Consider the following 14,150-nt stretch of genomic DNA (forward strand, 5'->3'; position numbering starts at 1 on the left):
GTTCTGGCTCTGGGAAAAGTTTTGGTCCTGTTATCCAAAAGGCAAATACAGATTCTGCTTTTGTGGCTCACTACACCAGTTAGATATTCCAACCAAAGGAATTACCTAAGAAAAAACCAAACCAAAACAAACAAACAAAAACCAGCCCAGTAGTTCATATACCTTTTAATGATCAAAGGGCTTTCTTCTCCCACTTCTTTACAAAAACTTCAGACCTATAATACAGTAGCTATTCAGCATCCTCTTCTGGGCTCTCCTCCACAGAAAGTATCTGAGAAGGGGTTTGTCTGAATTATCTCAAGAGGAAATAGAGGGCATCCTCTGACATCTGCATCCATCTCTCTTCTCAACATTAATTTCCTCTCATCTCCTGTGGAAGAGAAAAAGTTTCTTGAAATGAGTTTGTCAGGTGGACAGAGAGGGAAAGGGAGGTGGCTGTAAGGGGATCCACCAACCAACTGGAAGCACAGTAAACTGTACAACAGGCTGAAAGAACGCCCAGTAGCAATCCTGTATGAACATCAGATGTATTGTAGCTACGTAGAATTTTATTTACTTGAGACAGTATTTCCCACACAGCCATGCCACACATTAAATTGTCTATTAATGTTTTAGTTGTCTAAAGCATGTTGTTACCACGCGTTGTTAACAGAATACTCATCTGCTAATGGCCAGGACAGATACTGTGTTACCCAATTAAGCAGACAAATATTACTCTTGAGTTGCAGCTGTGTGTTTCATAGCTGAACTGAACAAACCCTTAATTGCTGAGAAGTCGCACTGGGTTTTTTTATGCCATGCTTATGTCTTTTAAAACCAAAAACCATTCATCACTGTAAGAACTGTGGCAACCTCACCTGCCACAGACCTGTCAAATTCAATCCCCTTAGCTGTGGTGTCCCTCTCTCTCACCTCTCCTCTGGAGGGTCTCCTGAAGGGGTGAGCCATCATGAGGGCTAACATCTGGTGCTACCACAGAGGTGTGATGTGTCTTGAATTTCACTTTTTTGTGCAGTATTTTCTTACATTTTCTCTGTATCTTTCTGAGCGACTCCAGCTGCATGCAACTGTCCATCTCTGAAAAGCCACATTCATCAGATACAAGATTAGAAGAAAGCTTTTTTTGCTTTTTCTTCATTTTATGAGCATTTTTCTCCTTTTCTCTGGATTGTCTCTCACTTTTCTTTCCTTCATATCTTAATTCACTACTAGACCTCTTGTACGACTTTTTAAGTTTATGTTCACCCTGCCTTGCCAAGCGCTCATGGATGAAATTAGAACAGGAGTTACATTGGCTGATTTCCTTCTCTTGGCCTTCCAGAGCTACATTTTTATGATAAACCAGTAATTTTTGTTCCCCAGCTCTTGCAGACAAGCACCCTTTATTACAACTGCTGTAAATGTCTTCATACCTTCTTCCTGGTCTCTTCACTGAGTCACCACATGCCTCTCCAAAGTACTCAGAATCACTGATCTCTTCCAACAAATCCTTTAATCTGCAAGCAGATCTACATGTTCCATGTGGTACAGTGCCTTCATCTCTACCATCTTCTTTTTTGAATTCCTCATTATGAGTAACAGTAGTGCACTCCAAAGAATGATTCAGTGCAGCATGTGGTAAGTTATCAAAAGTGAGTGAGTCATTCCTCTGAACTTGCAGCTTTTTTGCAAGCTTGCCCCCATGGACCTTTCTTTCTAACACTTTGTCTGTTGACTTGAGTTCCCCAAGAGTGATCACCAGCCCATAATTACTATCACTACTACAATTTCTCTTGTGAAGGTTTTGTACAGGACTCACTTCTCCAAAGTGCTGACCATGTTTGTTACTCAAGCTGATGTCAAACCCACCACCATCATCAGATACCACTCGCTTCCATCGGGACTTGTTTACAGCGGTTTTTGGCTCTAAGCAAACACGTGCATAGCGTGGTGTCTGGTAGTAGTTTAGTAAATAATGGATGAATTCATCAGTCTCATAAACCTTCTGCTTTTTGCAATCGTCTTCCTCAGACACTGTCTGTGTGTGAACTACATCCAGTGCTGGGTGGTGCCTTCCACGGAGCGGCTGGATGATCCTGCCGTCCTGGGTAACCGTGATCAGCAAAGGCCCACAGCCTTTGGAGGAGGAGTTGCACACATCCCTGCCAAGCAGTCCATCAGAGCTCGGGGCTGGAGAGGGATCATTTAAAATTGTCCTGACTATGTGACAAGTTGGTGCATAGAAGTTACTCCCATCTCCTTCCTCATGACATACACCACTACCTTTTTGGGTTAATGGGCACTTAAACTCCTTACATTTCAGCTCTTTGTGCGTACGATAAAGGGAGTTAAGCAGCTCCTGCTTTATGTCCTTAAATGTTGTTTCAGAAAATGAATCATCCTTCTTTACATCCACTGAAGGATCCACTTTTTGACCTGCCAACTGTGAAACCAAGAAAATAGAAATTTAACACACCATGTTCATAATTAAGAAGGCAAATGTCAGATGTAATGGGGCCTTAAAATTCATGGAGAATGGCAAGGGTAGCCTCTAACTTCAGCTCATAGTAAATTACAGTCCTTTAGAAATCTTTTACATTAAGGATTGGGAAAAATACACACTTGTTTAAAGATGCAAGCAAATTATTTTCTGCAAATAGAGGAGACAAAGCCATATTAGAAATTAAAACCCCTGTTTTCATTTGAAACCTTTTTTGCCCAAATCACTAAACTAAACCTGCAAACATTAATCTGTGTGCAAAACACTCAAATTTTTATCACTTCTCTGCTGACTTTCTCAAGACATTATCTGAATCAAACTGAAATAAGCCTGGTAATGTATGCTGGCCAAGAAAAAAGAAGAGGCAATTAGAAATGCAGCTGGTAAAACCTGTGCCAGTTTAATTCAGTCACTTGTACACCTGAGACCACAACAAGCAGAGAGAGAGCATCACTTATGTCCCCCACTCCAAAATTCCTTGCTTGCAACACTGGATCAAGTCTAACAAGAGCTAGTACAGCCTTTCCAGCCCTATTTTTTACTCAGTAAAGACAAGGTCTTGAAAAAGCACCAAAAGCAAAGTTTCTGGCTGAAAATGCACTATGTTTGCTCTCAGGGCAAGACTGAGAGCAGATTGTCACAAGACATGGGCCTCAGGCCTTCTCAGTGTTCAGTCAGCCCCAAAGCAGTCTTCTGAATAGCATCAAGATACCAAATGTCTAGTGAACTATTCAAGCTCTAATAAATACCCTTAAAATTAAAATATGTTTTAAAATAGTCTTACTTTCACACGATTTAACAGCACTGTAAGCAGTCTGACAGACTCCACTCTTCTCTGAGCTAGCAGGGATTTCCTTTCTTCCCATTCAGGCATATTCTCTGGCCACTGCTGTTCTTCAGACGGTACCTTCTGCTGCTTTGGGGGATGTTCCTCATCTCCATCTATCTGCCTCTCTTCTCTCCTCTCGCGCTTAGCTTTCCTTTTTCTCTCTTGAACTTCTTTTCATCACCACGTCTTTTTCTAGGTAATTATCAATATGGGACAATTTAGATGACACTTGGTTTACATTTTGCGTCCTGGGGAACTGGATGTAAGCCTCTGAAGTGCTAATAATAAGCAAACAGTCATCAAGGATCACACGTGGCTAACAAGGAATCTCATTTGCTTAAACAACATTTTGAAAAGAAAACATTAATTACACACACCCAACTGATCCCCACAGTTAGAAAGTTGTCTCTTCAAACAGTTTCTGTTCTTGGGGTTTTTTTTATAAGCACTGCCAAGACAACAGCACCACAGGCTTTTTTGTCCTCAAGGACACAACTAGAGACTATTCATTTGGATCCAATTCTTAAATTAACAAATCTCCCCTACAGATTAGCATGAAGGTCCCATTTAAGAGGTATTACAAGAGTAATTCAGGGGTTATCACTGAGCAAGGCTTACCCAGAGCCAAGGCCTTTTCTGCTCCTCATACACGCCCCCAGTGAGGAGGCTGGGGGTGAACAAGAAAAGGGGAGGAGACACAGCCAGGATAGCTGATCCCAACTGACCCAAAGAATATCCCAGACCATATGGCCTCATGGTCAGCAATGATGCTAGAGAAGGACAAAGGGGGCGCATTTGGAGCAATGGCATTTGTCTTCCCACGTCACTGCTATGTGGGGTGGATTCCTGCTGTCCTGGGGATGCTGAGCACCTGCCTGTCCTGGGGAAGTGGGGAATGCATTCCTTGTTTTGTTTTCCTTGTGTATGTGGCCTTTGCTTTACCTGTCTTGATCTCAATTCTTGTGTTTTCTCACTTTTACCTTAGGGATTCTCCTCCCATCCCACTGGGGAGAGGGGGAGGGAGTGAGCAGCTGTTGTAGGACTTAATTACCAGCTGGGGTTAAAACACAACAGGCTATCACCATTTTTTGCAAATTTTACTCTGTAGGAAGTAGCTCCACCAAATAATCAACTTGACACATCATAAAAACTTCCAGAAAATTCAAGGAACAGTGTTCACATGAATAAGTGTTTTAAAATAGCTTTTTAAGAAGTATTTGAATAAGGAAGAATTAGCAACAGAAGCATAGCAATGCTTTTATTAGAGACCTAGCATTAGATTCACAGTGCTCTGCATTCTAAATGTCTGGTTTTTTCAGGAAGGTGCATAACATGATTGAATACTACAGACATTTTAGGATGCCATCCAAACACGTTATTGAAAGAATTAAAACTTCAATATACTACTATTACTCATATGCAAATTTAAGAACACTGCACTAAAGATAATCAACAATAAAAAATAACATGGAAAATGGGTGAAGACAGAAAAGTATTTGTTTCATAGCTTTGGACTTTCCAGTCAGCTGGAAGGCACTGAGAAATGTACATCACATTAATTTTATTTCAGGGCGTAAGGACATTGATTTAAGATGTTGCAGCATAAAGCAATACAAAAAGCCCACATGCAGAACCTTAAGGAATCAATCCTCAAAATAATTTGAGAGCAACAGCTCTCTGATTTCACTGTAGGCCCACAGAATCATAGAATAATCTGATCTGAAAGGGACCTCGGCATATCTCCAGTCCAATTTTTCTCATAATCCAGAGCCCTGCACCTGATGCCTTACATGCAGAATTATCATTATGGTTTTCTTTCCAATATATAAACTAACAACTACATAGTATTGTTTCAATTTCTCCAGCTTCTGTTTCCTCAAAGCCTGTACTTTTATACAGCCACTCTTCCTGTATTTTGCTTGGTAAGAGGAAGTGTAACACATCTCAAGAAAATGGGACATTCTCTAAAAATAAACCCTCACCTTTCAACCCCCTCTCTTTTCTTCCCCCTTTTTTGAATTTGCTCCTGTTCTTGCACCTTTAGTCTTTCCAGGCTTGTCTGTCTTATGGCTCCTTCACTAAAAATGTCTGGTTGTGTCAAAAGCTACCTGTCACAGAAGAAGCAGAACCAGACTTAGCAGCCCAGTTTGCTAAGTTTGTGTTTTTATACAAACACAGAAAACCTGCAGAGCCAATGAGAGACCCCAGGTGATTACCAAAATACCACTACACTCGTGAGAATGCCTCTCTCTACCCTGACATACCAGAACTTCTGAAGTTCATACTGGGTTGTAAATCAAGCTCAAACACTCCTCTCCCAAATGTCGCCTCCTGCTATGACATTAGGGGATCACAATCTGACATCACACCTTTGGCCAAACCCATTCCTGGTAGGCTCTTCTGGGCACTCAGAGTTCAGCATGTTCAGCACAGCAGTCCTAGTTGCAGGAGTCATGCAGTTCTGCAAAACTAGAGTTCACCGGCTCTTGGAGCAACATCTTTTGGACCCAACGCTTGTTTGCTTGCTTAAAAATTAATGGGTTCTGTTGATGTGTGCTGCATTTCATCAACTTCAAATGTTCAGTTTGAGCACATTAAAAGAAAACACTCAAGTTGCATCAACATCTATCTGTACTGAAAAAATAAGTAACAGGAAGTATTATCTCCAACACAGAGGGATATTTCAGGATTACAGTTTAGAAATTACCTGCTGGGAGAAAAAAAGGAAACAGGGTACTTCCTAATAAGTGCTTATGGAGGTAAATCAATAGTCTGCTGCAATGAGGCTTACAGTTTGCACATTTTTTAATAATGCAACACTAGGCATAACACTTTAGTGGATTCATCTCTCAACATATTTAAACCAAAAGGTACAGAGAAGAGAATAGGTACCATTTTCTAGCCAAGAATCACTGGCGGCTGCTACACTTCATATTTAACAATAAGAAACTAAGCATGTTTCAGAGTCTCATCGGTTCCTGAGATCATCTCCCAGTTTCAGTGCCAAATACACTGAAAATACTGACCACCTTTAGCTCACCCAAAAAACTTTTCAGGAAATCAAAACAGTATAATGCTGGGTTTTGATTAAAGGAGTTAAGTTCAGATACCTTAACTCTACATATCAGTATACCTACATCTAGTACAAACAGGATAATCACACAGGGGGGTTTTGCTCCTCACATGCTTATTTGTCCAAAAAGATTACAGAGAGGCTTCCACTGGTTATCAAGGACTTTTCAGGCCTAAATTCAAGGAAAAAGAAACAGAAGTTGGCAAACCACCATCTGCCAGCTTCTTCCACAAAGTCTCAGCACCTAGTTACAAATAAAGCTTAGTGTATTTTAATGCCATCCATATGCTATATTTTTATTTTATAGATACCATTTTAACATAAAGACAAACTAAATCAAATGGAGAAAAAAAGATACATATACAAAGAGAATTGCAAGAGTGCCACATAAAAGCTTCCACAGAAGAAACATGAAAAAAAAATTTGTAAGATGGTTTTCACACATTATAAACTATACTGCTATTACTTGAAAAATGCCTGTTTGCTTTCAACATGGGAACATACAAGGGAAGAGAAGCACAGAAACTGTTTGATAAAAGAGGGTGACTAAACTTTATTGAGAATAATGAAGAAAAAACCCCACATATGTACTGGAGAAAAAGCTAGTGCATTAACATGAAAGAACCAGGAATCTCTGGAAGCAGCAGCTACAGCACAGACTGCAGCACTGAATAACTCCTCTTAGGGAACTGCTGCCAAATGCACTCAGAATTAACTGTAACTTTGTCAGGCAAGGCTGAATCTCTCAGGATTAATCTCTGCACACAGCTGTATATGTATACAGACACGCCTTCAGTGCGTCTCATATAAGCAGGCAGATATACAAAGTACTTTCTACAAAACTGAAGCAGTGAGTAATCTCTGGAGTCCTTTCTGCCCACTGTGCATTAAGATAAAGAGCTTCCTAAAGCTTCCCACCAAGTTAGTGCCAACTAAACTTCTGCCACTCCACTCAGATTTGTGGCACAGCAGATTAAAACATCCAGGACACTGTTGTCACAACTTGTAGAGATACGAATGTCAAGCCTGCAGACAACCTGGTGTACACAAAATCTTGTCCTGTTTTGCAAGTACATCTTCTGTTAAACCAACTGATATATTATCCTGCCCTTGCAAATCTTCTTTCACTTACATCCTTACACCATCATGGCTGCAACCATCTTTCTACTACTGCAATAAATCACCTAAAAGCCCTTAACTCTCTTCATAGAGCTGAGTAAGCTATAGTGGTTTGCTATTGCACACCATTAGCCTTGCTCTTCCCTACTTGTGTTCATAGCCAGGAGCTCCTTCAAGCATCAGAAATTTATTTCTCACTACGTAACTGTGCACAAAGCACAGAATTATTTACTGGCTGATCCACTGAATTGTTGCTCAGCAGCATAGCTTTTTGGAATCAACCCTGACATATCAATAAGCCTTAACCTTTAACCTTAACCTTTGCAACTGACAAATGACAAGAGATTTAACATTCAACCCCTTTATCAAATTATTATTTCCTTTTGGCCACTCTGCCATGGTAACAACATTTGGAACACATCTGCCCTTGCACCAGAACTTACTACAGTAACTGCAGGCTGAACTGTCCTTATCTGACAACACCCTAAATTGTGTCACCTGAGTTTTTACTTCAAAAACACTTTAGGGAAAAATAAACAACTTGGCAATGTCTAACTTGAAACACTCACATAGTCCATATGAGCAACATGCAAGTAGTGGGAATAACTGTTCCAAAGGCACCCCTCATATTTTCTCACTGTACTGCTAGCTCAAACAGCTCTTACCATCCCCAGTTTCCCAGCTGGTCACTCATGCCAGGCCCTGGGCCATCACAACAGTTTCAGAGACCATACCGTCAACCAGGTCAGGAAAGAAGGTTATCTTGAAGAGAAAAAAAAAATTCGTATTTTGCTAGGTTACTTTTCAGACATTTTGTTTCCCTCTCTCTCACCAACAGTGCAGCCCATGAGTAGTCCCACCTGCAGAAATGAAGACAAGCTTGAGACAGAGGAAATATTTTAATTCTGCAGAGGTGGATATACAGGAGCACTACAAGCTAATGCAATGTGGCAATTGTATAGATTGATCCACATCAGCAGAGTTTATCATGCAGGGGAAAAACCTGGGGTTGTTTAGCCTGGAGAAAAAGGGGCTCAGGAGGACCTTATGGCTTTCTACAATCCCCTGAAAGGAGGCTGGATCCAGGTGGGGGTTGGTCACCTCTCCCAAGTAATGTGAGAGAAGATGGCCTCAAATTACATCAGAAGATGTTTAGATTGGATATTAGGAAAAACAGCTTCACTGAAATGGTGATAAGGCATTCGAAGAGGCTGAAAACACCATCCCTGGAAGTCTTCAAATGGTTTGTGGATATGGCGCTTGGAGACATCGCTTAGTGGTAAACAGTAAATGTCACTTGGTTAGACTCTGTGATCTTACCGGGCTTTTCCAACCCGAGTGATTCTATGACAAGCACTTACCAGAAAGTCACTCGGAGAAGTTTAAAGAACAGCTTTAAACTGATTTTCAACAAATGAGTTTATCCAGCCTGCTCTATACAAAATTAACTGAAAAGGAGCAATGATCAGAAGTGCTGCTGTTCTCACGAATGTTGCAATACAGGAGCGCTTTGAGGCGAACACTCCCAGCACTGCTGTCTGAGGTGAGGATAAAACAAGTCGCCAGCCCAATGGACGGAGCCACTGAAGGCCGCGGTCCCCGAGCGCCGGCAGCGCCGGCCGAAGGCAGCCCGGCGGGCAAGGCCCAGCCCTCGGCGGCTTCAGGGGGAGCCGCGGAACCGCGACCCGGGGGCCCCGCTCCCCGGCTGCGAGTCCCGGGCAGGCAGGGACGCAGCTCGGGATACCCGAGCGCCGCAGCAGCCGGGCCGGGCAACCCCCGGGCCCAGGCCCGCCGCGCCCTCCGCACGGGCCGGGCTCCTCCGGCCCAGCTCGCTGCCGCCCCGGGGCCGGAGCAGAGGGAGGGTCGACGCCCCCGTCCCGACAGGCCTGCGGACTCGGAGCAGACCCAGCGGAGCCGCCGGGAACCGCCGCAGCAGCCGCGGCAACTTTCGCTGGCGGAGCGAGCACCGCCGCCCGCAGCGGCCCGGCTCGTCCCACCCCGGCCCGGAGCGCCCTCCGCCGGCAGCACCCCACACCCGCTCCCCAGGGCCGGCCGCTCTTACCCTCCGGCCGCCGCGCTACCGCCGGCCCTTCGGCCGCCACCCCGGGGCGGAGCGCGGCAGCGCCCTTGAACCCGCCCCCGGAGCGCGGCTCCGCCCGCCTCGCCTCCTCCCAAGCACGGCCGCCTGCCCGCAGCGCTGTGCGACCTGTGGGGATCCCAGGGGTGTTCTTGAGGAAGGATCCACGAAGCGAGTCCGAGGAGGTGCCACTGGCTGCTCTTCCTGCCCGTGACCTGCACTGCCGGCCTTGGCTGCAGCCGCCTGCTGCCGGCATCTTCGGCCTGTGGGCATGGTGTGTGTGCATTGTGTTAAACGTAAGCCAAAAAGTTTGCTCCTCGTCAGCTGCCTCGCTCAGGCAGAGCAAAGGCTTGGTTGTGACGTAATACCGTGTTTTCCTTTGTCCTGTAGCAAAGGTAGTTCATCCACCGGTGTTCATGAGTGATAAGTGTGTGAGGGTTTATGTCAGCCTTTCCCTGGTTTAGTACTGGCTTGTGGGTGTTTTCCCGGTGGGAAAGCGCTGTCTGTGTCTCTGTAGGTTCGACTGTCGGCTCCCAATACTGCAGCGCTCACCCATGTGCTGCTGATGGTACTGTCCCCACTTCCTTGGTGGTTCAGCATCCCCGAGGGGATTCAAGGTAGGGCAGCCAATTTTTCAAATACTCCCTCAGATTTCAGTTTGGGTTTTTGTCTCTTGTGGTATTCTAAATGCAGTTGTACAACCAGAGATATATATATATATATATATACACACACACTTTTTATGTCCTTCATCCACTTGTTAAAAACAGACATTTCACCTCCTCTCCTGTATCAACACAATTGTGGCCAGGATGGGTGATGATCATGGGATGCACACAGGGCTAGGGGCTGCAGGCAGAGCAGGTGTACCAAGCATTTCTGCTCTGCAATGGTCTAATTGTTATGCATGCAATTACAACCCAGTATGCATGCAATTACAACAATGGCTACACATATATTTACTGTGGGAGTGCATTTCTGTTACAATTTTGTGTACCTAAAAGCATGTCTGTGTTTTCTCACTATACAAGCTGATAAGAAAAATTATGTGTTTATCTATGAATGTTTTTCTATCTGGTTGCCTTCTCCACAGTTGTTGCTTCTTGTGTTAGAAAGGTTTCCTAGAACTTATTATGTGTTGACATTTGTTTGAGGGTTTTTATCTTAAAAGAAAAGATTGTGAGTTGATGATACAAATTTCCAATCTACTCTCTCTAAGTTATGTGATTTCTTTTTTTTTCCCTTTTACATAATTTTTCCAAACCCAAACAGGCAAACTGGCATTTGAGATCAGTTTGCAGCAGCAGGGTCATTATATTCCCCTACTGCTTTTCCAAACCTGCAACAAGTTGAGAAACTTTAATGTTTTAGCTCTTGAATAAAAGGTTTAATGTAGCCTTACAAAGCTATTTCTTTCAAGATCTGAGAGTGTGCCCCCTAGATGCAGAAAACCACTTCTTTGCCTGTAATTAAGCAAATTATGTGTCAGTACAATCTATTTTATATTCTGTATTTCAGGGAGCAAGCCACTGTAAACTGTGGTCTTTTGCCATTGTGGAATATCCTGCCTGCTGGGATTGAGCACGTACCTGGAGCAGTATGGAGGGCTCCTCTGGGAAAGGAGTCAGGGAATGCACAAAGTGGCATCACAACCAAATGAGTTTGCTTTCAAGCCTGGCAACCAGGGCAGATAGACAAACGTCTCTGGAAGGTTCAGGATTAAGATGGGGAGGAAGATGGTTGGAAGAAACTCTCAAAACAAAGCATGTTTAAATATGTAATAGGAATACTCTTGGCTGTGTTTCTGCTTGTGGCTTGGTAACGTTGTTCCAGGAATTACGTACGTCTGGATGTTATGTACTGCTTAAGTAATTTAAAAGCTAAGATAATTTTCCTGATTGAGAATATAGGTATAGGTCCTCTGCCTCTAGGTTGTACAGTCTAGGTTGTAGAAAAACCCAAACATCAGAGTTGTATTTAATTCTGGAATAGAAAACTGAAACCTGTTCCAAGGAACAGTAAGAAAACTCACATAGTTTTGTTTCATAAATAACAGTGATACAACCTTGCTTACTGCAGCTTGCTGTCATTGCAGGTTTGACTCAGGAAACTAAGTCTGAAATATTCTCTCCTTAGATACTGTGATCAGTTACTGAGTGAGAGGCAGCTCACCTGCACAACCACTTTCTATTGAGGAACAAGTGAATAACGGGTTGAATGCTGCCATCCCCTAGCTGGCTGCACAGAAAACTTGTTAAGTTTACAAGTCTTTAAGGTAATATTATAAAGTACCTGGTGGTGTTCTCTTTTTCCAATGTATCCAACTTCCCTGTCCAGGGTTTCTAATCATTCTGGAAGGAGAGGAAGGAAGATGTGGAAGGAAGGTGCGAAAGGAAGGAAGGAAGGTGCGGAAGGAAGGTGCGGAAGGTGCAGAAGGTGCGGAAGGAAGGAAGGTGCGAAAGGTGCAGAAGGTGCGGAAGGAAGGAAGGTGCGGAAGGAAGGAAGGTGCGGAAGGAAGGTGCGGAAGGAAGGAAGAAAGGTGCGGAAGGAAGGAAGGTGCGGAAGGAAGGAAGGTGCGGAAGGAAGGAAGGTGCGGAAGGAAGGAAGGGAGAAAGGAAGGGAGGAAGGAAGGAATGAAGGAAGGTGCGGAAGGAAGGTGCGGAAGGAAGGTGCAGAAGGAAGGAAGGAAGGTGCAGAAGGAAGGTGCGGAAGGTGCGGAAGGTGCGGAAGGAAGGTGCGGAAGGAAGGTGCGGAAGGAAGGAAGGTGCGGAAGGAAGGAAGGAAGGTGCAGAAGGAAGGAAGGTGCGGAAGGAAGGTGCGGAAGGAAGGAAGGTGCGGAAGGAAGGAAGGGAGGGAGGGAGGGAGGGAGGGAGGGAGGAAGGAAGGAAGGAAGGAAGGAAGGAAGGAAGGAAGGAAGGAAGGAAGGAAGGAAGGAAGGAAGGAAGGAAGGAAGGAAGGAAGGAAGGAAGGAAGGAAGGAAGGAAGGAAGGAAGGAAGGAAGGAAGGAAGGAAGGAAGGAAGGAAGGAAGGAAGGAAGGAAGGAAGGAAGGAAGGAAGGAAGGAAGGAAGGAAGGAAGGAAGGAAGGAAGGAAGGAAGGAAGGAAGGAAGGAAGGAAGGAAGGAAGGAAGGAAGGAAGGAAGGAAGGAAGGAAGGAAGGAAGGAAGGAAGGAAGGAAGGAAGGAAGGAAGGAAGGAAGGAAGGAAGGAAGGAAGGAAGGAAGGAAGGAAGGAAGGAAGGAAGGAAGGAAGGAAAACTACTTTAAAGATCATCTAGTTCCAACCCTCCTGCCATGGGCACAGACACTTTCCACTAGATCAGGTTGCTCAAAGCTCTATCCAACCTGACCTTGAACATGTCCAATTTTTTAATGTATGACTGGTTTTATTTTGGCAGGTCTCTTTACAAAGGAAAAAAAAAAAACAACAGACTCACATCAACCACCTTCTTCTCCAAGGATTGCTCCTTTTCCAAGGATTGTGGGAGGGTGAGGTCATCTGGTGATTTTTTTTATCAGCCAGCACAAGTATGTAAAACCTTGCCCCAAAATGAGTAATGGAAATGGGAAGGAAGACTGTATGGAAAATACCAGTGGTCAGTAAGAACTTTAGGTTGAGGTTTGTCTTGTGCAGATGAGCAACAAAAGAAAAACCATGGAAGAAATATCACTCTTTTCTCTGAAGTCTTGAAGTTTGAAATCTTCTGTTTCCAAGCACTATTAATGTATAGCAAGTTATAGCCATTTATTGTTGTTTTTCTCCTCCTTGATGGTTAAATGCTTTCTTCTCACCAAGAAAATAGAAACATAGAACCATAAGCTGAGTTCCTGGAGAGAGATGCAATTCTAGAGAGATGTCTTTTAGGTCTTTTATTGATCTGGGAATAGTGCATTGAATCAGCAGCAGAGCATTCTTGCCAAAAGTCATCAGCAGCAGAGCATTCTTGCCAAAAGTCATCTGACACTGTTCTGTTGGATGCACTGTAAGAAGATACTGAATACAGCTTTCAGTTTAAGTGGAGTTTTTTGGTTGGTTGGGGGTTTTTTGGGGTTTTGTTTTTGTGGTGTGTTTTGTTGGTGTTTCTGGGTTTTTGTTTGTTTGTGGTTGTGGGGTTTTTTTTGTTGTTTTTGTTGTTGGGGTTTTTTTTGTGGGTTTTTGTTTTGTTTTGTTTTTTTGTTTTTTTGTTACAAGAAACAGAACATCCTGTTTTGGAGCAAATCTGTGCTACTACCTCCGTACTGGCTGTTATCGCCTCACTCCACAGATTCCGGTCTCAACTTGTATGTCCTTTCCGCTTTCGTCTCTCCTGTCCCTGTGCCTTTTTTTCTTTTCTCTGGCAGCACGTCAGGAAAACCTGAACTAATCGACCTCGTTAATCTTATTAATGATGTTCACTCAGTTACTCAGTTCCAGCATCAACACAGAGTGCCTCAGGAGCCGAACGAGGTGTTTCTGTGTAGTTGTGCCGCTGCTGCATTCGCTCCCTGTGGAACTATGTTTAATTGTAAGGAGAAAGCGGAGTGTCCTGAGTGCAGCTGGGTCACTGTTGCGAGGGGTTTTTCCGGCTACATAAATG

The 14,150-nt window shown here is 43.8% G+C and overlaps 1 protein-coding gene and 1 long non-coding RNA gene across 11 annotated transcripts; one reads left to right on the forward strand and one right to left on the reverse strand.

The window, feature by feature from the left end:
* Window positions 1-149: 149 nt before the first annotated feature.
* LOC134563659 (A-kinase anchor protein 17B-like) lies at window positions 150-9,626 on the reverse strand. 8 transcript variants are annotated; one of them, XM_063421812.1, is made up of 6 exons: window positions 9,563-9,624; window positions 8,166-8,262; window positions 3,264-3,500; window positions 1,413-2,422; window positions 913-1,077; window positions 150-370 (listed from the first exon to the last, which is right to left on the reverse strand). In XM_063421812.1, the coding sequence occupies exons 3-5, from the start codon at window positions 3,351-3,353 to the stop codon at window positions 1,023-1,025; spliced, it is 1,155 nt and encodes a 384-aa protein (XP_063277882.1). In that variant the 5' UTR covers window positions 3,354-3,500; window positions 8,166-8,262; window positions 9,563-9,624; the 3' UTR covers window positions 150-370; window positions 913-1,022. The 8 variants fall into 8 exon arrangements, with proteins under 8 accessions (XP_063277882.1, XP_063277879.1, XP_063277878.1 ...); XM_063421809.1 differs by adding an exon at window positions 6,446-6,553 and having other exon boundaries at window positions 913-2,422; window positions 9,563-9,618; XM_063421808.1 differs by lacking the exon at window positions 9,563-9,624 and adding exons at window positions 6,446-6,553; window positions 8,862-9,001 and having other exon boundaries at window positions 913-2,422.
* A 42-nt stretch (window positions 9,627-9,668) lies between these two features.
* Window positions 9,669-13,496, forward strand: LOC134564701 (uncharacterized). Of its 3 annotated transcripts, none has more exons than XR_010083617.1 (4): window positions 9,669-9,873; window positions 10,095-10,194; window positions 11,096-11,852; window positions 12,972-13,496. It is a non-coding gene; the product is annotated as an uncharacterized LOC134564701 (long non-coding RNA). The 3 variants fall into 3 exon arrangements; XR_010083615.1 differs by having other exon boundaries at window positions 9,669-9,851; XR_010083616.1 differs by having other exon boundaries at window positions 9,669-9,851; window positions 11,714-11,852.
* The last annotated feature ends 654 nt before the right edge of the window (window positions 13,497-14,150 follow it).

The sequence above is a fragment of the Prinia subflava genome, chromosome Z (assembly GCF_021018805.1).
Source record: "Prinia subflava isolate CZ2003 ecotype Zambia chromosome Z, Cam_Psub_1.2, whole genome shotgun sequence".
In the NCBI taxonomy this organism is placed as follows: domain Eukaryota; kingdom Metazoa; phylum Chordata; class Aves; order Passeriformes; family Cisticolidae; genus Prinia; species Prinia subflava.